This window comes from Populus nigra, chromosome 4 (genome assembly GCF_951802175.1).
Source record: "Populus nigra chromosome 4, ddPopNigr1.1, whole genome shotgun sequence".
NCBI classification, from domain to species: Eukaryota; Viridiplantae; Streptophyta; class Magnoliopsida; order Malpighiales; family Salicaceae; genus Populus; species Populus nigra.
Genome location: NC_084855.1, coordinates 8,648,390 through 8,675,030, shown reverse-complemented (window position 1 = coordinate 8,675,030; position 26,641 = coordinate 8,648,390). Strand labels below are relative to the sequence as shown.

At 34.5% G+C, this 26,641-nt stretch overlaps 3 protein-coding genes across 7 annotated transcripts; all 3 read left to right on the top strand.

Annotated features, from left to right (window-relative positions):
* Nucleotides 1-1,174: 1,174 nt before the first annotated feature.
* On the top strand, nt 1,175-4,226 carry LOC133691238 (uncharacterized). 4 transcript variants are annotated; one of them, XM_062111661.1, is made up of 5 exons: nt 1,175-1,548; nt 1,623-1,818; nt 1,900-1,986; nt 2,081-2,148; nt 3,631-3,770. In XM_062111661.1, the coding sequence occupies exons 1-4, from the start codon at nt 1,331-1,333 to the stop codon at nt 2,141-2,143; spliced, it is 564 nt and encodes a 187-aa protein (XP_061967645.1). In that variant the 5' UTR covers nt 1,175-1,330; the 3' UTR covers nt 2,144-2,148; nt 3,631-3,770. The 4 variants fall into 4 exon arrangements, with proteins under 4 accessions (XP_061967645.1, XP_061967646.1, XP_061967644.1 ...); XM_062111659.1 differs by lacking the exon at nt 2,081-2,148 and adding an exon at nt 3,927-4,226 and having other exon boundaries at nt 1,177-1,548; nt 3,631-3,816; XM_062111662.1 differs by lacking the exon at nt 2,081-2,148 and having other exon boundaries at nt 1,176-1,548; nt 3,569-3,773.
* Nucleotides 4,227-7,228: 3,002 nt separating this feature from the next.
* Nucleotides 7,229-11,104, top strand: LOC133691289 (amino acid transporter AVT6A-like). Of its 2 annotated transcripts, XM_062111723.1 has the most exons (6): nt 7,229-7,612; nt 7,730-7,810; nt 8,071-8,223; nt 8,877-9,080; nt 9,532-9,997; nt 10,745-11,104. In XM_062111723.1, exons 1-6 carry the CDS (start codon nt 7,405-7,407, stop codon nt 10,881-10,883), a joined length of 1,251 nt encoding a protein of 416 aa, XP_061967707.1. In that variant the 5' UTR covers nt 7,229-7,404; the 3' UTR covers nt 10,884-11,104. The 2 variants fall into 2 exon arrangements, with proteins under 2 accessions (XP_061967707.1, XP_061967706.1); XM_062111722.1 differs by having other exon boundaries at nt 7,230-7,810.
* Nucleotides 11,105-22,083: 10,979 nt separating this feature from the next.
* On the top strand, nt 22,084-25,502 carry LOC133692059 (probable xyloglucan glycosyltransferase 12). Its single transcript, XM_062112734.1, has 5 exons — nt 22,084-23,222; nt 23,328-23,636; nt 23,804-24,094; nt 24,225-24,338; nt 24,446-25,502. The coding sequence occupies exons 1-5, from the start codon at nt 22,458-22,460 to the stop codon at nt 25,070-25,072; spliced, it is 2,106 nt and encodes a 701-aa protein (XP_061968718.1). The 5' UTR covers nt 22,084-22,457; the 3' UTR covers nt 25,073-25,502.
* The last annotated feature ends 1,139 nt before the right edge of the window (nt 25,503-26,641 follow it).

Here is a 26,641-nt window from a genome sequence, read left to right as displayed (position 1 = left end):
GAACACGCAATGACTTGGCATCTCTCATCCGGCTGGGGACAAAATACACCCCGCTCGGAGGTCATCCAGACCCTAGTGAAGGAACCCGTGTTCCTCGTCACCGAGGGGTAAATCCTCCGGTCAAACCACTTTCTTGAATTTCCTATTAAGTTCAAGAGAATAAATAAAACATAGGCTCTCTGTCCATTCAGATTTTTGGTCTCTGCGATCTTATTCATATTCGACTCTGAACGAATGGTTGCTTTTTAGCGAATAAGAGGTGGCGATCTCAGACTGGTTCAGAGGTTATTTTATACAGCACACAAAGCTCTCTCTACCGGAATCAGCTTTTACAGTAACTAAACGATCCACTAGTCCTAAACTAATCGCCTGCCTGCAACACACTCACGTGACCTCTCTGATTCGAGATTTGGTTAGTTCAAGGCTATACAAAATGCCTCGAGCCCTAAAATAAGAGGACATCTCCATCATCTTCTTCTTCTTCCTCAAGCTATTCTTTACAAAATCATACAGTCTTTTAAAACTTTCTTTTCTCCTCTGTCTTTATTTAACTTAAACATCCAAAGGTTTTGCATTGTTTTAAAAGATTTTCTTTGTTTTGTATCCTTCTGCAATCCGTGAGTTCCCACCCTTCCACAACTCGAGTCCATTTCGGGTTTTCGAGGGAACAAATTTTCCCGTAGAGGTTCATCACGACCTCATGAAGAATGGTATTTTAAAATATATTTTTTAAAAAAATTATTTTTTATTTTTAAAAATTTATTTTTAATATCAACATATCAAAACGATTCAAAAAATCAAAATATATGTCACGCACCTTCATACTAATCTAATTTAGAGATTATTTACGAGTACAGTAGTGGTTTCTTTCAGCTCAAAAATTAAATAAAAAATTATTAAATCTAGTAGAATTCATAATTCAAGTCACGGGTTTGATATATTAAATCATAAAATTTGAATTAATCTAATAAATCATCATTTTAATATATTTTTTAAAAAAATTATTTTGAATTTATTATCACTATAGATTAAATGACAATAAAAAAAATTCACAGCCTAAACATTCTTTCTTTTTTATTATTAAATCTTTTTTTTAATCTCAGTGACAGCAAACTTATTATCACTATAGATTTTCTCATGATCGTGAGTCGTGACCTCACCAAAAGGGCGTATTATTTGAAGTGGTGGAAGGAAAACAAGGCCGCCCCTAGAGTTAAAGGCCCATGAATCAGTTTGCTATAGAGTCCATATACACAGGAGGCATAATTTTTACTTCTTCTTCTTCTTTTTTTTAAAAAAGCGCCTCCGGTTAACCACTGTAACGGAAACGATGGATTTTGGGAGCTCCGACGTTAGCTTATGGAAAAACTCCCTCTCTGCATACCCAGCCCGAATTCAATCTCTCAACAAACCAAATCTCGTTTCTCTTGACGATTTTTACAGAATCGAACTCCCTTCTCTCATTCACCAACGAAACCCTGACCCACACATCACCACTCCCGAGCTCTCCAAGCTCATGCAATGGAAACTCTCCCGTGGCAAATGGAGGTGCTAAGATTTATTTACTTAACTTCTTTATAGCACGAGTAGTTATTACTTGGCTTATTTAATGTTCATTTCAGACCGCGTTTGCTGGATTTTGTGGCGTCCTTGGACGAATCGCACGTGAAATCGGCTTCTCAAAAGGCATTCGAATCGCTTCCTGATGTATCCAAAGCTGTGTCTGCGCTTACGGTTTTAAAAGGTGTTGGTCCGGCAACCGCCTCTGCCGTTTTGGCTGCTTATGCGCCTGATGTAGCACCTTTCATGTCTGATGAGGTAATTTTCATGGGAAATTGTTTTGATTTTTTTTTTATGTTTGGGTGTTCATTATTTGGTTTGTTGTGATGATGGTGATAGGCCATGGAGGCAGTTCTTGGTAACTCTAAAGATTACACACTGAAGCAGTATCTATTGTTTGTTGATAAATTGCAGACAAAATCCAAGGTCAGTTTCATTTTTTTTTTGTTAGTACGATTAAAGAGTGGTGTTCTTTTCACTTCTCATTGTCTTGATTCTGGATATTTTAATTGTTTTTCAGTCACTGCTTCTTGTCATCTGTATGGATGGAAGTTTCAATCTGACTCAGGAGTTAGGACATTGACATTCGTATCTTGTTTTGGGTTGGTTATTGCTTTGCATAGTATTGTGACTGATTGTATTGGCTTGTAAACATGTTCTTAATTTAAGATGGACTGTGCTTTCTCGGCTATTTTTTCTTGGGAAATTATACGATGGTCCCTGGAAAATGGGGCTTTCGCAGCTGTCACATAATGGTGGTTTAATTGGAAGGAGGAGGGGGGGGACCAATATTGTTGAATAATTGGATTTAGGCTGATGTCTCATGATTCTGGATCTTACAATATTGTCTGCTGTCATCTGAAAGCAGATTTATTGTACATGTATGTTTTGTTCCAATCTACTAATTTATGCTTCACAGATGCTTTCCTACAGTATGTTTTGTTCCAATAACAAGTAGTTGATGATATTTCTGGCGCTTCTGTGTATTTGTATTTATCTGTTTGTGGCTTTTTTCTGGATGGAATCCCTAGTTAAGGCAACATGGACCTAAACATCAACTTAGTAGTAGAGACAACTCTGTTGCTTTTGCGTGTACAATTATGAGCTTATAAACTAGGAACACTATTAATAAATCAAATTCAAGTTCTGCATCACTCCAAAGCATATTGTTTATTGTTTTTGAGCAATAAAGGACATTATGGCTCTATTCTGAAGCATCAGAAGTGAACCATAAAATTGTTTGAGAGGAATTAGTGAATAAAAGTTTTTGTTCTCTCGATCATGTCAATCTTGGTCTTTGATTAGTATCGTTTTCGTTTTCGTATTTATAATTGGGTGCTCAGAATGGAAGAGATTCTTGTAAAATGTAGGAGATTGATGAGTTATCAAAGACAGCGAATATGAAATTTAAAAGATGGGAAATATGTAGTGATGTAAATGGAGTTTCAAGTCTTGCTAGTTTTGTATCATTGCCTTGTTTCTGTAAGAAGCACGCAATGTCCTCTCATCATACTAAATTTGCTGGTTGCTTCGGACCAGTTAAAAGGGGGGCTCAAATTCACAAAAAAAAAAAGTGTGTAATTTAGGAAGCTTTATGTGGGAGCTGGTAAAGGGGTTGGTGGGCAGCAATGTTATGCAAAGTAATTTACATGTCTAATCATGTGATCAAAACTTGGGATATTGTAGCTATAATTATTTAATTAGAGTTTTCTTTGATGATGGTTAACTGAACAGTGGTTAAAAAGTTCAGCAAAAGCTTTGGCCACACCTTACACATTAGAGAAATTAGATAAATTAGTTTATGGCAGGATTGCTCAAGTAGTGGAAATGGGAATGTTTTAAAACACATTCTAGAAAATTTAATATTCTGAAACTTCCTCTTCACTTTACGAATTTGGTATACTGAACCATCATGTGATTTCAATTTAACATGATATCCTGTATGTTAGCTTAAAGGCCGAAGATTCATTATCCTTCTTTCTGCATGTGCAAATGTTGTTTGTTGAAGGAATTGAAGTAATACAAGTTCTCCTTGACTTGCTGGTGTTTTATCTGTTGAAAATATTTAAGGAATTAAGTTCAGTGAGGGACATTTTTACACCATCAGACATAGAAAGGGCCCTGTGGAGCTCTGCTGTAGGGGCCAAGTTGCTAGCTTTGCAATCAGATCCAGACTCCAAGAAGGCTAACACGGCCAGAGACATCAAGAGAAAGAGAAAACGTTGATCTAGGGACGTGCCACTTGCACCAATGCTTGTAAGCTCTTTGCTAATTTATAAAACATTCTTTATGCATACTTACCTACTCATGAACAGCAAATCCTCTTCAATTTTTATTTACCTGTTTATTTGGCTTTCACGCTGCAGGTGCTAATGATCGATCAGTGCCTGCTAATCTCACATCACTAATTTTCAACTCTCTGTGTTGGTTAAAGAGTTGCAAGGTCAGAACTTACAGGACAGCATTTTGTCCTCAAATCACTTCACTGGTACACTTAATATGGTCAATGCATGTAATATTAGGTTGGGAGATTCGATCTTAGGCGAGGCAGTTAGCTCTTTCATTTATGAGGGAAAGTTGAAGCACTCGCTAATCTTATGGGACCTTGTGTTGTGTATTATTATTTCTCCAATGCCATCAAAAAAGGGTCCCTAATCTGTTTGCTAGCTTTGCAGCAGCTACTTACTCCTCTTCTCTTTTCTTAAAGACAGTAGTTCTGACCTTACTCCCAACCACATTTTTTCTCTCTCACCTGGGACCTCCCCCGCGATGGAGAGGGATGATTCCATCAAGCCTAGAAGTTTTGCAGCTAACTTCAACAGATTCACATTCGAGAAGTGGAGCGGTGTTGTTTATTATATAGTAAATCAGGGACCTCGTCCCCTTCACAAGTCATATTAGACATCTTCAAGCTATGCTATGTTTCAAGTCAGATTTAGACTAGTTACATTTATGATACATTGAAGGCCAGTTTTGGACTAGCTGTATGCAGACCCAAATATTCTTATACGCTTAAGCATAAACCAGTGCTTACCTGCCGTATTTCGAAATGTTCGGTGAAGTTTGTGCGAATGCGATGGCATGCTTTCATTCATTTTGGCTGTCCTTAGTCGCATGATGTTGATGATTCTAAAATCTGAATTGGATAGAGAGGGGCTGATCACCTAGCTCATGACCCAGAATGCGAGACAAAGTCTACGAGACACCTAAGCCCGATCCTTTAATGGGTCATGCACTTCTCCGAGCATCCGAGACCTAAACGCATATCACATCCTTTTGGGTTTGGGCACATCATGTGGTCCATGTTTTCATTAAACCTGGCAAGGATGGTGTAACTCCCTGGTTGACCCAATTCACAACCTGGTCCATGTTTGTCAATATAGATAATGCATTGTTCATTTATTTTTTTAAAAAAAAAATAATAAGTCAGACAACGTGTAGTCTACTTTTAAAAAAATAAAGAAAAAAACTCAAACCCGCATACCCAGCCTTCTTTCTATTAGGCTAAGCCTGTGAGCCTAAAATTAATGATTTTATCACGTTAATTTTTCTCTTTTGATCACATAAAAAATATCAAGGTATTATTTTATTTTTTAAAATAAAAACTTACTTTTAAGATCATGATATATTTTTATTTTAAAAAGCAATGCTTCTAATTAAAAAATATTTTTTTTACTCGAGTGATATTGTTTTTATAAGTGTTTTTTATTTGAAAATATAAAGATAGGTAATCTCTCTTTTCAGAGTTATCGCCCCGCTAAAAAAAATATTCTTGTGATAGGTCCCGTTCTCAGGGTTAGGCGCTGATGAGCATATTAAACTATTCATGTAGCTGAGAGCCCTCATAGCCCAGGCACAACGACGCAATTATCAGGGGCGCGCTCAACGTGCTTGGAGAACCTGTTGATGATTTAGGTCCTGTAGACACTCGGACAACATCCCCTATTCATAGATCTGCGCCTGCCTTTATATAGTTAGATACAAAATTATCTATTTTTGAAATAGGAATTAAAGTCGTAGATCTTTTAGCCCCTTATCGTCGTGGAGGAAAAATCGGACTATTTGGGGGGTTGGAGTAGGTAAAACAGTACTAATTATGGAATTAATCAACAACATTGCGAAAGCTTATGGGGGTGTATCCGTATTTGGCGGAGTAGGTGAACGTACTCGTGAAGGAAACGATTTTTACATGGAAATGAAAGAATCTGGAGTAATTAATGAAGAAAATATTGAGAGGAATAGTAAATAGAAAGTACCAGGGATCAAACGAGAAGGAAGGTACGACATTGTCAAAATGATTGGAAATCTTCCACGTTTGCCCTTCCTTAGTCGGTAATGATAGATCTATGTCTAAAAGGAGGGCATGTTGGCAAGAAAGCATTCACCGACGGAAGCAATGCTTTAAGAAAAGAGAGTGAATCTAGACTTGCATCTTCGAGTCTTATTAAAAGGAAGAGATGCTTATTTGTTATAAAGATCCCAGATCAGCTTTGCTTTTATCGGCATATTCGCTAGTTCAAGAAGGAAGCCAAAGTCAGTCAGCAACAGTGGCAGCTAAGGAGCCAGGCAGCTAGGAGTTGGGAGTTAGGGGAAGTTGTCTTAGTTAAAAGGAAAGGAAAAGCACTTTCAAGAGATCCTAAAAATACTTTTTTTTTTCCATCATGTATTGGATCTCATTAACGGGAAATGAATCATTTAATAAATTATTGTTTTTACCAACAATTCTTATGACTTTTTGAAATGTAATTACTAGAAGTGCTGCTGACAGTAATGATCCACATAAAAGAGCTGCATAGCCCGATACCATCATACTTACGTGCATTATTAACCACTGGGATTGGAGAGCAGGCACTAAAATTTTAGATTGATGCATGTCGGTTAAAAGACCCCAAGTAGCAAAGCCTTGGGTAAAGAAAGTACTTGGTACGGTTATTGTGCTTAAATAATTTTTATGTTTTTTAAAATATGGTACCATATGAATAATAGAGAAAATCCATGAAAGAAATATTAATGATTCGTATAAATCACTTATTGGTAAATGTCCCGAATAAATCCAACAAGTAATTAGTAATCCTGTTAAGCAGAAAAAAGTAGTTAACATGTCTTTTTCTGACGAATCTTAGAGTCCCACGAATTCATTGACTAATAAGGTTAGAAAATGAATTATAATTAAGGAATTGAGAGGCAGGAAGCCAACCTCCAAGCAAGTGGATAGATATAATCTTAGGTTATGTACTGCTATGAACTTTCTTTGTGTACCGGAAATTCTCTTTGCCCCTACTGTACTCTAGCTTGGCAGTTTCCACTGCCTGTCCAGGGTTGAGCCTAAATAATATATTTTTTAAAAATTTTAATATCGGCATATTAAAATAATTTAAAAATTTAAAAAAAAAAATTAAAAAAAATTATTTTTTTTAAAAATATTTTTACACCGTACAAATAAACTATGCCTTAGTGTTGGTGGAGTGAGGTTATTTTTTTTAAAAGTGTTATTTTTTAAAAAAATTATTAAGATGATGTTTTTTAATAATTTTGATATTTTATATTAAAAAAATATATATAAAAAAATATTTTAATATATGTTTTTAAAAAATGTGTGCTTTTCTCGAACTTTCAGCCACTCCGTTACTCGAAAAAGGTCAACCCTCTCTACTGGACGAAAATCCAACGCTTCCCACTTGGCAATACTATGGCCTTGACCTTGTAATAACCATTGCGTCCACGTCGTTTCCCGCGTTAACAAAGAAACGCCCCTGCATTGCATAAAAAGAATCCCTCTTCTTCATTCCATCTCTCCCTCAGGCCTCAAGATACAATACAACGACGGCAAAAAATTCTGCCTAAATGACGGTTATGTCCTCAAACGACATAAAATACCGGAGGAGTCCACGCACATCACACCTCCCACAAAAACACGACGATTACGAGCTTCTCGAGGTCGGCTTCAATGGAGCATCCTTCTCCGGCGCCGTTTTTAACCTGTCAACAACGATTGTCGGTGCCGGAATCATGGCTTTGCCGTCCACGGTCAAGCAATTGGGGCTAATTCCAGGTATTATTATGATTCTAATGGGAGCTGCGTTAACAGAAACTTCAATTGATATGATATTGAGATTCGGCCGAGCTTCTAAAACCGCCACGTACTCTGGCGTTGTTGCCGATTCGTTAGGTGGTTTTTGGCGGACTCTCCTTCAGATCTGCATTGTTATTAATAATCTGGGCATGCTTATTGTGTACATGATTATTATTGGTATGAACTTTCTCCTTGCAAATTTAGTGTTTTAATTGAGAGAATTTGATACTGTAATCAATGATAAAATCAGAAAAAAAATTTAAGTGTTATTCATATTTTTCTAGCCCGGGGTTTTAGACAAAATGTTTGATTTTCTTAATAAGAGATTAGACGCAGTAATACGCATTTGAATTTGTATCTCTATTGTTTGATACTGGCATAGTTGGTGATCAACATGGCATTGTTGTTTTGGGATTTGTTTTTTTCTTGTGCTGCAGGAGATGTGCTATCCGGGACGTGGTCAGATGGGGTGCGGCATTCTGGTGTTATGGAAGAATGGTTTGATGAACATTGGTGGACTACACGTTGCTCCTTGTTGCTGTTCACCACGGTCTTTGTTTTTGCTCCTCTCATCTCATTCAAGCGTGTTGGTAAGCATACTCACTGTAATAATACGACATTGGCTATGGAACCTTGAATTATGTAAATATGCTTGAGCCCCAGAGGACTTTACAGGTTTAGTGGATACTGAGACAGTTGATTGTAGTTCTTAGTTATTGCTGTAGAAGGCTGTCGTTGCAATGGACCGAGTTCAGCAATTTGACTTGATTATTATTTTTTATTTAATAACTAAAAAAGAGTCAACCGTGTTATTTTAGTAAATTCAAGGTTATCTTGCCAATTCTTTGGCACAGCAGATTTCTGTTTTTGCCACTAAAGCATTACAGGATAGTTGGCCTGTTTGTTTTATTAGCTGAAGAAAATAATATAGAAATATGGTATGTATACATTGCTGTCGGAGCAATTGTTTTCCTCAGCATGTTCCATTCAACTGTAAAGCATTAGGAGTCTTGATATTGAGTAACAAAGCTACCTTCTTGCTTCTAAAGAACAATTTTCTACTTTTCTTTATATTCTAAGAATGCCCATGCTAATCATGCTAGTACATCTTATATAGGATTGGTGATATGCTTTGATGCGCATGGGGCATCACCTTTTATTTTTTGTAATTATATCAGCTTAACAACTATGGGAAATGAAGACTAATTTTTGTTCCCTTTTCTTCTTGGTGTGGTGATACTAGATTCATTAAGATACACATCAGCGTTGTCAGTGGGTTTGGCCGTTGTATTTGTTGCCATCACTGCAGGAGTGACAGTTGTTAAACTAATTGAAGGAACCATTGGAATGCCACGTTTGATGCCTGAAGTAGTTGATCAGACATCATTTTGGAAACTTTTCACTACGGTACCTATTATAGTCACAGCTTATATCTGCCACCACAATGGTGAGTTATGAATCTCGATATATTTGATGTTAGTTGGAACAGCATTCTGATCAGTTATCAGATGTTTGAATTGCATCTTGTTTTTCAGCTTCAACTAAACTTGACGCTCTTATTAATTTTTTATTTTCATTTTGAAATAACACTCATGCAACCAATATCATTGTGTGGTTTCTTGTGATTTGGAATTTCTTCTGGTGTATCAGGTTCCCTGAGTTGCCTTGAGTGCTTCAGTTTTGCTTAGTGATTACCTTATCTAGTGAATCAGCATATCCAAGTTCCAAAGTTAATTGTTTGCTATGGTTTAAGCTACCTGAATGCCTTGATGGATGGACATCGATGTGTTATTTAGGTGCATGTCATATAGCTATCTACCATATGAAATCCATATTATGGATAGCTCTCATTATATTTGTAACCTTTTAGATGTTTGCTTGCACAATGTGTTTTGCAGTTCACCCCATAGAGAATGAACTAAAAGACCACACCCACATGAAGTCAATAGTTCGGACATCCCTGACATTATGCTCGTCGGTCTATATTGCTACCAGTTTCTTTGGAGTTCTTCTTTTTGGTGATAAAACACTGGATGATGTCCTTGCCAATTTTGATGGTGATCTTGGTGTTCCATATAGCTCACTGCTTGATGATGTGGTCAGGGTCAGCTATGGTGTCCACCTGATGCTTGTCTTCCCTATTGTGTTCTTCTCCCTTCGCCTCAACCTGGATGAGCTTCTGTTCCCGTTTGCCACCCCCATTGCATATGACAATCGGAGATTCTTCTTAATAACTTTAGCTCTCATGGGATTTATCTTTCTGGGAGCCAATTTTGTGCCTAACATCTGGGATGCCTTCCAGTTCACTGGTGCGACAGCTGCCATTGCTGTTGGTTTTATTTTCCCAGCTGCCATTGCTCTTAGGTAAGCATCTGCTATTAATTATGCATCACAACGCTCTATCAATATTAGGATTATTAATTAAATTTCCGAGAACCTGAAGCGAACATGTCTGTTGGTTTGATTAACAAAGTTTATTTTTCTCTCTCATACATAGTTGTAACCTGAATTTTAGGCCATCTGGTAGGTAGAGGGGGTGGTTCAGCACTGGACCTAGCTTAAATCCAAAGTAGTCAGTTTCTATCCTGGAATAATAATCATTGTAATGCTAGTAATGATCTAGCTTAAATTTACTGGGGTTGTCAATGTTGAGTGCCATCTGTTTGATGTTGGAGTTTCGAGAGTTGCTGTCTATAGCAGGACTGTATCGGATGAAATGCTATCAATAGTTTATTGATATTTGGATTTTGATATTTTACACTGAAGTAGCAGATATCATAATGAAATAGTATAGTATACGATTGGTAAAGCACGCGCAATGTAGTTTTTCGTTAAGAACTTTAATCTGTCATAGCTTGTACATTTCAATACATCCACCTAAGACAATTATGATTTTTTGGCATTAAAAATACAGTCTACAAATTGAATAATTCAATTCATAAATTTGGTTTATTTTGATATGAAACCTTACGGCAACTTGTCCTCGGTTCAAATATTTTCATAGAGGGCTGAACTTGACACACTCACACTGCACACTGCACACATTCACAAAGTAAACTGCATTCTTAGTTCTTAGGCATTAAGTATTGCCTACTCCCTGTTTGTCTTCAGGGACATGCATGGAATTGCCACAAAGAATGACAGACGAGCATCGTGGGTACTGATATTATTGGCTGTCTCATCAAGTACAGCAGCCATCTGTAGTGATATTTACAGCATTTTCACAAGTGACAGTGGAATTAAAAGCTGATGATGACCAGCAGTTCAACTGAATCCAGGTGAATGCGCGCCACTCATGTAGATTAAAGTTGTCAACCTTAAACCGTGTGGTTATATTTTCTGGCCGTGATGCTTTTGATGAAATGTGCAATATCTGATTCTTCTGTTACGAGCTAACCAAGATCTTGTATATAAACCAGTTAACCAAGAACTTGTGGTCAAGCAATAAGAAATTAATTTTTTTATGCAGAATTGCATTATCTCTCCCTTCTCTCTAATTTCTTCTACTTCTCCCTTATTTTTCATCTAAAGTCTTGTTTGTCAAGGAAAATCTTTAACAAATGGTTTCATAGCCGCTCGTCCTAGGGAAAGGAGAATTCCTTTTGTTCAAAGAATCAAAAAACAATGGTAGATAACAGTAAAATCAAGGTTTTAGAGGAGCATGGTAGGAAGGTGGATGAGCAGATTCAATATTTGCAAGAAAAGACAAAGGAGTATGGCAAGAAGCTCGATCAAATCTGGGCTTTAGAGGTGCCGATAACTTTTTCTTTTTCTCTTTATTTCTTCTCTTTTCCTTAACTTCTGCATCCGATCCTTCAAGATTTTAAAATAGTTATTCAATTTTTTTTTCTTATTTGGAATAATTTATAGATTTAGAATTCTTTTTCAATTTTATCTCCCTTTAATTTTTTCATCCTTTAAATTATGTTTCTATTTTTAAAATACTATTTGTTTTATTTGAAATAATATTTAAAATTGATTTTTTTTTTTGCAATTTCATCCTCCATAAGTTTTTTTCCTATCAAATTTGATCACTATTTTTTTTATTGTTATTTTTTTCACTTTTGTAATTTTTTAAAATTGATTTTTTTTTTCAATTTCATATTGCAATATTAAATTATTTGGAAATTGAGCTTTTAGATTAAGCCCCGATTCTAGGATTTCACGAGTTGTGAGGTTTGAAGATTAATCTAGGTTTAAGAGGTTTGCTCGAGTTTGTTTTTTTTATTTTATTTTATTTTTTAAGCTTTTTTTTTCTAGTTTCGTCCACGATCATTTATTTAATTGAAGATTGTGATCCGTTAATTTTTTTTATTTGCTTCCTACAAATTTTTTCACTAATTTTGAAAATGACTCGGATTGTCTTAGATCTTTTTATTTGTCATTCTTTGTTAAATTTAACTTTTTAAACAGATATTATGTTTCTTAATTAAAATAATTAATTAATTATAAGGATGGTATGCTCACTTCAGGATATTTTGTTAGCTCATATTTCTTTAGTTTCATCATTTAAAATCAATTTAATTGGAGATTAATTTTTTTTATTGGCTTCCTATAGGATTTTTTGCTTGATTTTAAAAATAACTCAGGTTATCCCGAGTTTTGTTATTTTTTACTCTTTGTTAAATTTAGCTTTTTTAAAAGATATATTTTTTTTTATTAAATTATATTAATTCATTAAATATAAACATGAAATACTTACTTCATGATATTTTGTTAGCTAATGTTTTTTTAGTTTCATCTTTAAATATTTATTTAATTGAAGACTGGGCTCCGTTATTATTTTTTTTTGCTTCCTATAGGATTTTTCATTAATTTTAAAAATGATATGGGTTGTTTTGAGTTTTTTTATTTATCGTTTTTTGTTAGATTTAGATTTAAAAAAAATATTTTATTTTTTAATTTAATTAATTAATTATAAGTATAAGATTCTTCATAATATTTTATTTGATTTAATTGAAAATAAAAAAGGAAAAGAGTATGGAGATTTCGGTGCTAACCCATTGGCCGCCAAATTGTTTTTTCATGACTTGAATGTTCTCTTTTTCAATGAAAAAGAAATAAATGCAACGCGTGCTCCATGGCTAATTAAGTAAAAAACTTAAATGCTTGAGTTTTTCATTATAGCAGTTGACATCATGGATCCTCTCACATTTTATTGTGTATATAATTTTCATAATTGTTTTTTTTTTAATTTAGTTCTTCATGTTTTTTTTTATGTGATTGTATTTTTTTAGGCCAAATTCAAGGGTAATGAAATTAAATTTGTTGACCGAGAATAAAATTAATAGACAGGAATCAAAGTAGAGATGCGCCACAAATTTATTATTTTTTAGTTGTTAATTTTTACTAGGAGCTTGTAAGCAAAAATTGCTCGGTCAGGCTTGATTCAAATTCAAAATGAGAATTTGGACGGTGGGAACATATAGGCTTTTGGGTTTGATACTCTGCACTTACCTGCTAGAAAGGTTCGAGATTGTTCACTCTGGACCAGGTTGACCAGTCCAGATGGTCAACTCTTGACATGTTGCTTGCAGTTTAAGCGGGCAAAAGATGATCCATTTGCCCATGGTCCGAGCTGAGCAGAGCGTCTCCAGCAAATCATCGACCCTCAAGTGAAAGAAAATCCCGCACGTGTTTTTCACTTTTGTAAATAAATAAAGGAACCCATCCTTTGTACTTGACATCATGCATGTTATGTTTTGGAACGTGATTTACGCATTTTTTTTTACCATTATTCCCTTTCAGTGTTTTTAAATGTAATATTTCTTCCATTTAATCATAATAACTTTTATTCACATACAAATATAAAATTTATGACGTATGAGGGCAGTAAACATAAAATAAGAAGCCCAAGCATGTTTGGGCTTACATCCAGGTCTAGAAGTTTGGAGAAAGAAATTCAGACGATGCTTCATATTTGTTTTTAGATGACACGTCTTCCAACATTGTGGAAGTTGAATTCCGACTACTCACGCTGACGAATCTCGACAGTGACATATGATCTCCAGTTTTTTTTATATATTTTTTTTACTCAAAAACACTTTTAAGCATTTCGACGTGTTTTTTTTATTTATAAAAACTGTGTTTTATAAAATATTGATTTTAATATATATATATATATATATTTATAAAAAAATAAATTTTAAAAAATAAAAAATATATTGTTTCCATGTATTTGCTATTTAAAAATACTTTTAAAAAATCACTAATATAATATCAAATGCTATATAAATTCTAGACCCATAATTATAAACAAATCAACGGGAAAAAATGTAATTTGAAAGTTTCAAAATGAACTTCAAATTCAAATATTATTTAATTCCAAAAATATTTTGGTGGAATTTTGGTTCCAATAAATTCGTGAAGATAATGACTTTTTGTCGATGGTGGTATGACCATCATGAATGGCTGGATTATATCACTGTACAATTTCTCATTTTTCTCCATTTCTTGTTTTTTTTTATTGGACAAATCTAATGGTAAAAAATAAACCATGTGAAATCAATGGTTAAGATCAATAAGCGAGGGACATGACTTGGAATTTTGTAAAGTTTATGAGGATAGTTTTAACATAAAGTTTTATTATGTTTATATGTTTTTGTCCTGTATATTCCAAAGTTCCACTCGTGAGAAATAGACAAAAAAATAATATCCCCATCTTTTCAAATTTATCTGTTATAGTTTTAGTTGTCGAATTTGTTTTCATCCAATTTAAAACGAGTCATTTTTTACTATTTCTTATAAATTATATCAAATAAAAGAATTTCTAGCATTTTGGTTTAAATCAAGTTTGAAATACTTGAACTGTAAATAAATCTCCTTTAACTTCTTGATTATTATTATTATTATTTCTTTTTTTGTCAAATTTGTTCGCTTTCTTTAGTTTAATATCTGTGAGTTAAGGTTTCTCCTAATTCTTTTGATTAGAAAAATAGATCTGCTAGAAAAGGCACCAAAGACACAAGCAGACATTTAATTATTGTGTATCTAGTAGCTTATTTCAATGAAACAGATCGGATGGAAATAATACTTTTTTAAAAAAATTTATTTTTATAAGAAATGATTTTCTAAAAAGTGAATTATTTTCTGATATTTGATAATATCATAAAAATTAAATTAAAAAATATTATTCAACGTTTGGTCACGCATGAAAAATAAGATGCAAAATAAATTGTTAAGTTTTTAAGGACTTTTTTTATTTTTATTTATTTCAAATTTTTTCTTTAATTTCATTCTCTAATATTGGATTTATCGGGTATCAGAATTCATAATTTTTTCTATTTGTTTATTTATAAAAACTGTGTTTTATAAAATATTGATTTTAAAATATATTATATTTATATTTATATTTATAAAAAAAATAAATTTTAAAAAATAAAAAATATATTGTTTCCATGTATTTTCTATTTAAAAATACTTTTAAAAAATCACTAATATAATATCAAATGCTATATAAATTCTAGACCCATAATTATAAACAAATCAACGGGAAAAAATGTAATTTGAAAGTTTCAAAATGAACTTCAAATTCAAATATTATTTAATTCCAAAAATATTTTGGTGGAATTTTGGTTCCAATAAATTCGTGAAGATAATGACTTTTTGTCGATGGTGGTATGACCATCATGAATGGCTGGATTATATCACTGTACAATTCCATGAGCTCTGATATTGATTCCTTTTATTATCATACGAACACGACGCGGATGCATAGTGTAAAATTGAACTGAAAACCAAATGTGAACATTCTATCCTACGATGTTATTTGTAATTAAATAAAACATTAGAACAGATAAATTACTTGTAAATATCATATTGTGATGTTAGTTTATGTCCTACGTTTTGAACTGCGACAATCAAGCTGGTGAGCTTGTCATAACAAGCCTAAATGACAACAAATCAAGGCGTGCATAGGGGGGAGCTCAACATTGACATTTGGACCATACGACTCTTGAGCTGTGAACTTGGAGAAACAGTCGCAAACCACCACCACCAACAACAACAACAACAAGCAACGCTTTCATGAATCCTCGCTCGCTAAAATAATTTATATTTCAATGCAGAAGTCTTTTTAGTGTGGCAATATCGTCGATTGAACGTACGTACAACAGAATATGGAGACGTATTGATCATTTTTTTAGTACAAATTATTAAGCAGCCTATACCTTCACCAGGAATGAATGTGGACACTCTCCAAAGTCATAAGGAAGAGAAATTGAGCAGCGCAATGGGGAGGGGAGGGAGGGGACATGCATGGCATTATGCATACCGCTGGCTTAGGGTTTGCACGTTTTTTGTGTATCATTGGGTCATAAAGAGAGAACAAGGAACAATCAAAGGGATGTTGAATTCTTTTGGAAAATCAGAACACGTCTTCTCGTTGCATCATTGTACATGAACTTTTCTATCTCTTCCTTTGCTCCTTTATTTTTGTAAGTGGGTCTTCTTCTTTTCAAAAGCTTTTGTTAACTCATAATCAAACCTCATTTAATTCAATAAATTGTTTGTTTTCCATTCTCATGATTGAAGGAAACAGCACCACATAGTTTAATAACTAATTATGCAAGCAACTCGTGCTCTGCAGCAGTACTGGGGTGGGTAAGATCGGTATTTTAATTTTTGAAAAAAATATTATATATGCAGATTTTTTAAGTGTATTAAAAAATTGATAACAGTGATTTTTTTTTTATATCGCCAGAATCTCCCAATGAAAAATAAAACCTTTCACGGTGAAAAACTCAGATTTTTAAGAGTTATGTTTAATATAAAAAAAATCAACCATCCCTTTAGTGAAAAAAATGATGCCTGATGGGATCTATCCATAGCTTACACATATGATTCGAAAATTGTGGTGTCGGTAATAGTCACAGTGGTGACCGCATACGCACATAAAATCACACCATCACTTCTTTTATTTGTCATTGCTGTCCCACTCCCATCCTTAGCGTCTAACAAAATTGTCATGTAATCTTCTAGGTGGTGGTCTAGGGATAAGAACTTGAAATTAAAAAGTTTGTTTCCTTTGTGATTTCAGATTCAAGTCTTGTGGTTGCTTATATAATGGCCACTGGAGACTTATATGGTCGTTAACTTCATGACCCGTGAGATTAGTCGAGGTGTGCGTAAGCTGACCCGGACACCCACATTAAACTAAAAAAAATTATCAAGTTGAGTTAATCCATTACTCAAATTTTTATTTTTAAATTTCAATTAACCCGTCCAGTTGTTCAAGCACTAAGATTTTTTTTTCATTCACACCTAACCTTCGGTGGTTATATAAAATACATGTTACGGGGTCCACATGTCTTTTTTGTCATTTTTCCTGCTTTATCATACACAACGGCACAAGAAACTGCTAAGTTGCTATAATAATACCATGTATTTTAGTGAAAAATAATAGTATTATTTCTTTATTATAATTGATAGTCGAGAGCAATCATTTGGAGAGCTGTCATCCATGAACCTCCACAGTACAATTGCTAGACCGTTCCACTGACCAAGCCACATTGCTTGAAGCGCCGAGATGCATAGATATTCAACTTGATCTAGACTTCACTCGGTGTACAGTTGGAGGAACGGAATGGATTGATTAATTTAATTTCACCTTGATTAATAAAAAAAATTAAAATAATATTATTTTAATTTTTTTAAAAAAAATATTAAATTAAGTTTTGACCGGGTGGTGAGTTGATTCGCCGGGTTAACTGAGACAAACCGGGCCAAATCCAAGTTAGTTTCTTTACATTTGGACAGGATCGAGGACGAGTCAACCACAACCAAAATATTGCATTTTGTCAATATTTGAACACTGATTTTATCATAAAAAAATTATCAATGAAATCATAAATAGTAATTGGTCATCATAAAATATATCATAGATGCGTGATTAATTTGATGTTAACACTTAATATGTTCAAAATATATTTAAAATTATGTCAAAATTTTGGTAAGGATTTAGCATACAACATGGGATAAAAAAAATTTATTAACCTTGAGATTGAGATTATGCCTTGTTATATACTTATACACAATGGTATGATCATCTCAAACCTTTTTATCATCCATGTGTGTGTCACATATTTCATGATTTATTATTATTATTTTTTATAAAGTTATTATAATTTCAAATAAATATTTATTTTAAGGTTAATGCTTGATTGTGTGAGCATTTTTTTTATCACATAATAAAATAAAAATAGTTTATAATTATTTTTTATTAAGCCCAATGAAGTTTATGAACGAGGTTGCGAGGTGATCAGGGTCGATCCAATTTGATATCTTCTCAATATTTTTTTTAAATTATAATCTTGATGTTTTTTTTTAAAGGCAATCCATGTTTTTACCAGTTATCTAGATTATCTTTGAACATGTGAAGTCAATCAATTCACATTAGAAACTTCCACACAGTTTAATTGAAAACTCAAGATAGAGAAGTAGTCGAATATAAAAGTTTTAAGATTGAATCGCTTGGTTAAGTTTAACAACAGTGTTAAAAAAATATCTCGCACCTTTAATAGTATTTTTTATATTAAAAAAATTGATATAATCTCAAAGGTGGCATTTGGTTACTGTCCCGGGACAAAACGAACAAATACAGTAAAAATAAAAATATATTTGGTTGAAGAGACAGAAAGAGATAGAGACATAGAAATAAAAATAAATCTATCTTTGAGATATTTTTGAAGTGAATTTCTGTACTTTTAAAATAGAAGGTACATAAAGGACATATCTCTAGAGATAATATTTATTATCTTTCATTCATAAAATATCATTGTAAAAAATTTTCAATTTCAAAATTGTCCAACTAAGACATGTAAAAATAAAAATAATTATTATCATAGTTTCAAAACCTAACTCGAGAGATGATTCGGGGCAAAGCCCGGGTCATAAGTCGGGTTGATCCAGTTCAACATAAAAGTAAAAATGGTTATTATTGTAATTTTAAAACTCAATTCGGAAGTTGATTTGGTACAAAGCTCGGGTCACGAGTGAGGTTGACCATTGACCAAGGTTAATATAGGAGCAAAAATGATTATTATTATAGTTTAAAAGCCGACTCGAGGGTCGACCAAATGAAGGAGTAGGTCATGTATTTAGGAGGATCAACATGAGTTAACCCTGATCAATATTAAATAAAAATGGTTATTATTATAATTTTAAAATTTGATTCAGGGGTCAAACAGGGACAAGGCTTAATTCACTGATTAAGAGGGTTAACTTGAGTTAATTTAGGTCAATGTAAAAATAAAAATTGTTATTATCGTGATTTTAAAACTTGACTTGGGATTAGCCGGGACAAGGCCTAGGTTACAAGTCGGAAGGGTCATCAAAGGTTGACTCAGGTTAACATATAAATATAAATTGTTATTATTATAGTTTTAACATATTGATGTCAGGAGTCGGAAGGGTCAACTCGGCTAACCCAAAATCTTTATGTTTTTTATTCTAAAAAGTCAATGAGTTTTTGTCCCATGTTTTATCCCGAGTTGACCTGGCTTTTTAAACGAGTCATTTCGAATGAATCCTTTCTTTATTTATTCTTAAACTCAGACAAATTCATGCCCATGAACCAGACCGTCAAATCAATCTTGATTTTATAACTCAAATTATTATAAAAATTATTATCTTCAACTTTTGAAATAAAAAGGTAAAAAAGTAAAATATTGAATTATTTTTTTTTAAACATGTAATTTTTATAACAATACGGGTAAAATAAATAATAATAATAATAAAATTATTTTATCTTATCCACTATAATCAAACAAAATATATAAATAGTTTTTTTTTCTACTAAACATAATTTTATCTTAATTTCATTTTTTTATCTTTCTCTTCTTTATTTTTATTGTTTTTTTTCTTAGAACAATAAAATAACTGATTAAGTTACAATTTAGTGATTTACTAGCGATAACTATTTTTTTTTTCCTTTTTGTGTTTTTAAGAAGTAAACGCATGTCAACTCGGTACGAGGTCAGTGGATGAGGGCGACAAATTCACTTCAAAAGAAAAATAAAAACAAAACAGAAGAAAATTAAAGGAAAACGTGATTCGGGGTAGGAGATGACGCAGGAGAAGAGCGTAAATTGCGCTAGTAAACCTGAGGGCTCGACAGGGTCTTGCCGGCTGTGGTGGCCAGGCTGTTTCAGATTAAGACCATTATTATACTATTATTATGGTGTCTGCCTCTGACCAATGACCATGCACCACCGCCACTCCACGTGTCATCATCTCCCATCACCTTCTCCAACTCGTGCGCATGTATATTTACAAGAAACCCCTTCCTCAACAAACTTGTTCGAAAGATCTACGGCTCTCAAATTAGCAAATTTACCCCACTATCCGTGTCCTTATGGCCCACTCTTGCGTGTGTCTCTTTTCGTGAATTTTTTGAATTTGAAACGAGTTCTCACGTGAATTGGATTAATGATGACAGTATCTTAGCGTTACATCATTGGAAGAACAGATCACAGCCGCAGATCAATTGCGGAAAGGCAACTGCCTAGCTGGGAGCAAGCAGCGTGTGGATTGGTTTTCAAAGTGAAAGTCTTAATTCTACATATATATATATAAAAGTGAAGTCTTTATTATGCATATTCTGGGATGGTGATAACTTGTGTTTTTATATATTTTTTTAAAATATATTTATTTAAAAAAATATCAAACTAATATTTTTTAATAATTACCGATATTAAAAATAGAAAACAGTCCACGTTGCAATACCACTTAAATGGGACCCTTGATTTAGCAGGTTTCCCACGGTAACACCGTGGAACCCATCATTACTGTTACCGTATCTGCCCGCGTAGTATATTCCACTATTATCCATATTCAAATGACCTGTTTCTGACTGAAATTGTCGGTGGCATTAGGATAATTTAGACATTTAATTGTTACCTTAATTGTCCTCGCCTAAAACCCATGCGCTTTACATACGCAGCTGCATCTATGGCGCGTGGCTTGATCTACCTGCATTCAATAAAATCAACTGAAAACTTGATGCTTCTTTCGAGTTTTTTTTTTCAATGTTAGCGTTGTAGAAAAAATATTTTTTAAACTTAAAAAAATAATTTTTAAAGTAATATAATAGTTAATATACGAATAAAGTATTTTATAAATATTTCTTTGCATGGACTATATTTACAAAAGCCTCCATGTAAGCAATCCGATACGGTGAGTTGGCAGAGAGAATTATTTTTGGGATGAAGTTACAGATATGAACTCTGGCAGGCAATAAAATTGTGCAAGTGCAAGCTCAGCAGTGAGAGGCGCGTGAATGATGTATACTTTAAATCCTAATAAAAAAGAAAGTAAAAGAACGCCACCGGCAACTGGGCTTTGATAGAACGCCTCCAGTGCTCGAATGGGACGGCCACGAATCCCCAGGAAACAACCTTCCCTTTTAATCCAGTATAATTACGATATCACATAAAACCTAACAGAATTAGATGATAAATTAAATACGGAAATCCAAAAAAAAAACAATAATAAAAAAAAGAAAGGAGGAGGAACACCAATGTCTCACTTTATGACCTCTGGCCTCATCCGCACGCGCTTGCTTGTTAGATAGTTCGTCACACATTCCCTTGCTTTTGAACTTCTCGACCTTACTCGGTCAAAGTATATTAAATTAAAGGCGAAGTTAAGAACACATATGGACTCCTACTTTCACGTCAGCCTTGTGATAGCTTTTGTCTCTTGTCTCCGTGTAATATTTTGATGGTTGAAATGAAAAAAAGTTAAATTACCATTTTTTTTTTCCAAATTATGTCTTGGATTTTTTCAAGAAAAGCAAAAGAAAGGAATATGTGTTGATAAAAGTAATGCTAATCTATGGATTGTTTCGAGTGTACTTAGAGAAAGAAAAAGAACATGGACTGATCTCGTAAATCTGCTATATTTATTTATTTATTTATTATTATTATTTCTTAAGAAACTCATGATTCCATTCCAGTTGTTGAAATATTATTAAAAAAATCTCAAAAAAAAAAACAATCCCATTTAATACCCAATTAAAGGTGTGGATATCTCAAGGCTGGTTTCCTTCCATATCAAAAATAACACTCGAGGTGTTTAATTAATGAATAAGTTAAATTTATATAAAAGATAAAATTTTTTTTTATTTTATTTTTAAAAATAAAACCATCTCCTTGTACTGACATGACAGATGCTGTGTGTGTCTATTTATGTTGCATTACAATTCATCTGCGTCTGTCTACAGTGTGCCCTCACCTACTTCCATTTCATAAAAAATAAAAAATAAAAAATAAAAAATAAAAAATTAATTATTTAATTATTTTTAAAGAAGAAAAACTCTAGAAAAAAGACGTGGTGAGCTGTTTACCTTCTCTTTTCTAAATTCCTCCTCTGTACATCACTCTCTCTCTCTCTCTCTCTCTCTCTATAATTTATCCTCCTCCTTGTATATAATCTCACTGCAAGCTGTAATTGAGTGAGAGCTTTTCTGGACTCATATCCCAAGTTCATTGTCTCTTTCCTTCTCTCGCTCTCTCTATCTCGAAAACGACCCTCTCTTTTTTTTCTTTCCCTTTCTCCATCTTAACAAATAGTTGTCGTATAAATTGTCTCTTCATGTCACCATAATTTAGAGACTTCTCGCTTTAGTTCCTTACCCCTTTCTCCTCCACGCGTCTCTCTTTTCACACATTCTCTCTCACACCATGTTATCAAAATTTTAGCCTTTTTTTAGCCTCAAAACAAAGAAAAAGATCGGGTTTCTAACGCATCTGTTCCTTTACGTTGCGAGTCCGAATCCTTTTGTTTTATAGATCAGAAACTCAAAAGAGAAAGGCTTTAAGCGACAATGGCACCCTCGTTTGACTGGTGGGCAAAGGACAGCCATAAAGGAACACCGGTGGTAGTCAAAATGGAGAACCCAAACTGGTCAATGGTGGAGCTGGAAGGTCCGTCAGAGGAAGATTTCTTGATCACTGACTCACCGAGTCGACTCGGCCGAGACAAATCACGTAACAAAAACGCTAAACAACTCACATGGGTTCTTCTCTTAAAAGCCCACAAAGCTGCCGGTTGCTTGACCTCCATTGCCACCACAATGGTCTCTCTCGGCTCCGCCATCAAGCGCCGCATCCACTCAGGCCGCACCGACACCGAAACCACAGACATCGACCGGGAGAATGAGAACCCGACTGTGAAAACAAGATTCTATACTTCCATCAAGATTTTTCTGTGGATGTCAGTTTTGCTATTAGGTTTTGAAATTGCTGCTTATTTTAAAGGTTGGCATTTTGGAGCTCCACATCTCCAATTGCAGTACTTATTAGCGACACCGTTTGGGTTTAAAGATATCTTTGATTCCTTGTATTCACGGTGGGTCTTATTTCGTGTGGAGTATCTCGCTCCTCCATTGCAATTTCTAGCCAATGCGTGTATTGTGCTCTTCCTTATCCAGAGTATTGATAGGCTTGTCCTTTGTTTGGGTTGTTTCTGGATCCGGTTTAAGAATATTAAACCAATCCCCAAACAAGACGCTGTTGCTGATCTTGAATCTGGTGAAAATGGCTTCTTTCCTATGGTTCTTGTCCAGATTCCCATGTGCAATGAGAAAGAGGTACCTTCAAATTTCAAAATTTTAGCTCTTACTTTTAGTCGGTTATTTGTGTGCGTATGTGTTTTTTTTTTTTTTTAATTTAAATTTGGTTTTTTCCCCCCCAAGGTTTATCAACAATCAATAGCTGCTGTGTGTAATTTAGACTGGCCAAAATCGAAGTTTTTAATACAAATTTTAGATGATTCTGATGATCCAACTACGCAATTGTTGATCAAAGAGGAAGTTCATAAATGGCAGCAAGAGGGTGCCCGCATTTTGTATAGGCATCGTGTAATTAGAGATGGGTATAAAGCTGGCAATCTTAAGTCTGCTATGAATTGTAGCTATGTCAAAGACTATGAGTATGTTGCTATTTTCGATGCCGACTTTCAGCCAACCCCTGACTTCCTCAAAAGAACAGTTCCTCACTTTAAGGTACTTAACTTCGACTCCTTATTGTTATCTTCTTTTTAATTTATTGTCATCTAATTTCAAGTAAGGGAGTTAAATTTATATGAAACTCAGTGGCAAAATTGGATAGGTAGTTAATTTAAACTTTCTATCATCTAAAGACAGTGCTGAAATTGATTGTGGCATTACAGGATAATGAGGAGATCGGGCTTGTTCAGGCAAGATGGTCTTTTGTGAACAAGGATGAGAACTTGTTGACTAGGTTGCAGAACATTAATTTAGCGTTTCATTTTGAAGTAGAACAGCAAGTGAATGGAACTTTCATTAACTTTTTTGGATTCAATGGAACTGCTGGTGTGTGGAGGATAAAAGCTTTGGAGGAGTCCGGTGGCTGGTTGGAGAGGACTACTGTCGAGGACATGGACATTGCTGTTCGTGCCCATCTTCATGGCTGGAAGTTCATTTTCCTCAATGATGTTGAGGTATTACAATTTTGTTTTTAGTTTATATCACCGAGTGTTTTGTCATTGATTTCAGTGAGCATCTCACTAAATCTAGTGGCAGTTAATGGTTTGTATAAGGTTTAATAGTTTTTGTTCCTTTTATGTTCAGTGTCAGTGTGAATTGCCTGAATCATATGAAGCATATAGAAAGCAACAACACAGATGGCATTCTGGACCCATGCAGCTATTTAGACTCTGCTTACCTGATATTATTCGATCCAAGGTATATACTTTTTCGAATACCTTCTGCTGTAATTACAATTTTTCCCTATTTTTGTGCTGGTTTTATTTTGCTGCTTTCGTTATGTAATGTGTATTGGTCTTTTGCAGATTAGCATATGGAAGAAATTCAACATGATTTTTCTTTTCTTTCTGCTCAGAAAGCTGATCCTACCATTTTATTCTTTCACACTCTTCTGCATAATTCTCCCCATGACGATGTTTATACCAGAGGCTGAGCTCCCAGCATGGGTTGTGTGCTACATTCCAGCTACCATGTCATTTCTCAACATTCTCCCAGCTCCCAAATCCTTCCCATTCATTGTCCCCTATCTTCTGTTTGAAAACACCATGTCAGTGACCAAGTTCAATGCTATGATCTCCGGGCTTTTCCAGCTTGGAAGTGCCTATGAATGGGTTGTTACTAAGAAGTCTGGCCGATCTTCTGAGGGTGATCTTGTTTCCTTGGTTCAGAAAGAAACGAAGCATCAAAGGGGTTCTTCTGAGCCAAATCTTGATGAATTGAAGGAAGAAATTATGCAACAAGATCAAAAGGCTAAGAAGAAAAGGAAGCATAATAGAATATATATGAAAGAGTTGGCTCTAGCTTTCCTTCTTTTAACAGCTTCAGCAAGGAGCCTTCTGTCTGCTCAGGGGATCCATTTCTACTTCTTGCTATTTCAAGGGATATCATTCCTGCTTGTCGGTCTAGATTTGATAGGAGAGCAGGTTCAGTGAAGGAAGCATGACAGATTTTGTGAGTTATATTGCCGATATAAACATAGGCGACTTGGGTGGACAACAAGTATATGATTATCACTGAAAATAAAATTTACACGGGGAAGTTGTACTGGGCTGGGAGTGCTTCTTTTCTTGATTGCCCCCAACCCTTCAGAACCCCAATACATTGCGCACCCAATATGAGGTACAGATATTGTGTTATATGGACAGAAGAATGACTGCGGTTGGGCAAGAAAGATACAGTAGATAGTGTTTATGCTTCTCATTACATGTAAGGTTCTTTTTATTTTTTTATTTTCTCCTTTTCTGCCTCTTGTTTTGTTTTTTGTTTTTTTTATTCTTTCGTTTTTGGTTCAATTCTTTTGTAAGAGAAATTGTCGGTTCAAACATCAAAGAAGAATTCTAATTACAGCTTCAAGGTTCATCACCCCTTTTTTGTATTACTATATTCATGCCATTACATCTGTTTGTGGTTAATTTCTACTAATGGCCAGCTTTGACGGTAGTGAAAGCAAGTCTTGCTCGTCTGGTCTGGAGTCGCTCAGCTAAGACTAGCAGCCATTTCACTTCTCAGGACACTTGACAAATCACTTCGTGGTTATGTAAATTAGTGAGAATCTACTAATAATTCGGATTTCAAAATAACTTGAATCTGTGCTTAGAAACATTTTCAAGAATGTGCCACATTTCCTGATGGCTCTTGTAACTGTTCCAGGTATTGTGATATCTGGCTTGAGTATTATTATTATGATTTGATTGAAAGGCTAGAGCTAGTCTTCAACTACTTTCCTCCGAAATCATCTACGAATTTATGGCTTGGCAGTGTAGATTCGAAGATCATAGACACTTAGATGCCGAGTAAGTGCAAAAAGCGTGTTAAGCTAGAATTGATGATAATTAGACGAGGTTGTTTTTCGAGCACAAAAACAAAATCGATCTGGTATCTGGGTTGCACATGGGAGTGTTGTTTTGTCTGGTTTCTCCGCCTGGCCCATCTCGAAGGTGTCTTAACCGTATTTATGATTAGGAAGCAGCTGGACCACGCCATGACATGGACTCCTTGAAATCTACTCTCCTTGGACGCGCATTCAAAAGTCTTCCTGCAGAAAACTTTCCTTTCCGTTCTCCTCAGCCTTCCCAGCCCAGCTCTCTCTTCTTTGTTTTTTGTGGGATGAATACTTCCACACCCAGTAGGACAAAAAAGGTTTAGGTATGTGTGAGAGAGGGTATGTGGGAGAGATCCATAGGTCCATGAGGAGTGCTGATCGTCCAAATGGCAAGGCTAGATCACAGGAAATTTGAAACAAAAATCTTCAATTTTTTTTACAGTTCATAGTCCAGGCCAAAAAAGATGAACATTGACTATTGAGTTGGGGTCCACGCAGACGAGCGGCATTCAACAAGAAGGGGCGGCACATCTTTGAATTTGACGGGCATGTGGCATCTGTTTTCTGTGGGGTTTTTTCTTCAATACGGCATGCAAGTGTGCTAGAGGCTCTTACATATGTCACCCTTAAGTACACTTTGTGTAATAAATCCAGCTCACCCATCTCTCACCCGAACTGC

Coding starts and splice junctions, on each gene's coding strand:
- LOC133691238 (XM_062111659.1), top strand. CDS start 1,331: ATGGATTTTGGGAGCTCCGACGTTAGCTTATGGAAAAACTCCCTCTCT. Junction 1,549..1,622: donor CTCTCCCGTGGCAAATGGAG/GTGCTAAGATTT, acceptor TGTTCATTTCAG/ACCGCGTTTGCTGGATTTTG. Junction 1,987..3,630: donor AATTGCAGACAAAATCCAAG/GTCAGTTTCATT, acceptor AAAATATTTAAG/GAATTAAGTTCAGTGAGGGA.
- LOC133691289 (XM_062111722.1), top strand. CDS start 7,405: ATGACGGTTATGTCCTCAAACGACATAAAATACCGGAGGAGTCCACGC. Junction 9,081..9,531: donor TTATATCTGCCACCACAATG/GTGAGTTATGAA, acceptor TGTGTTTTGCAG/TTCACCCCATAGAGAATGAA. Junction 9,998..10,744: donor CCAGCTGCCATTGCTCTTAG/GTAAGCATCTGC, acceptor GTTTGTCTTCAG/GGACATGCATGGAATTGCCA.
- LOC133692059 (XM_062112734.1), top strand. CDS start 22,458: ATGGCACCCTCGTTTGACTGGTGGGCAAAGGACAGCCATAAAGGAACA. Junction 23,223..23,327: donor CCATGTGCAATGAGAAAGAG/GTACCTTCAAAT, acceptor TTCCCCCCCAAG/GTTTATCAACAATCAATAGC. Junction 24,095..24,224: donor TTTTCCTCAATGATGTTGAG/GTATTACAATTT, acceptor TTTTATGTTCAG/TGTCAGTGTGAATTGCCTGA.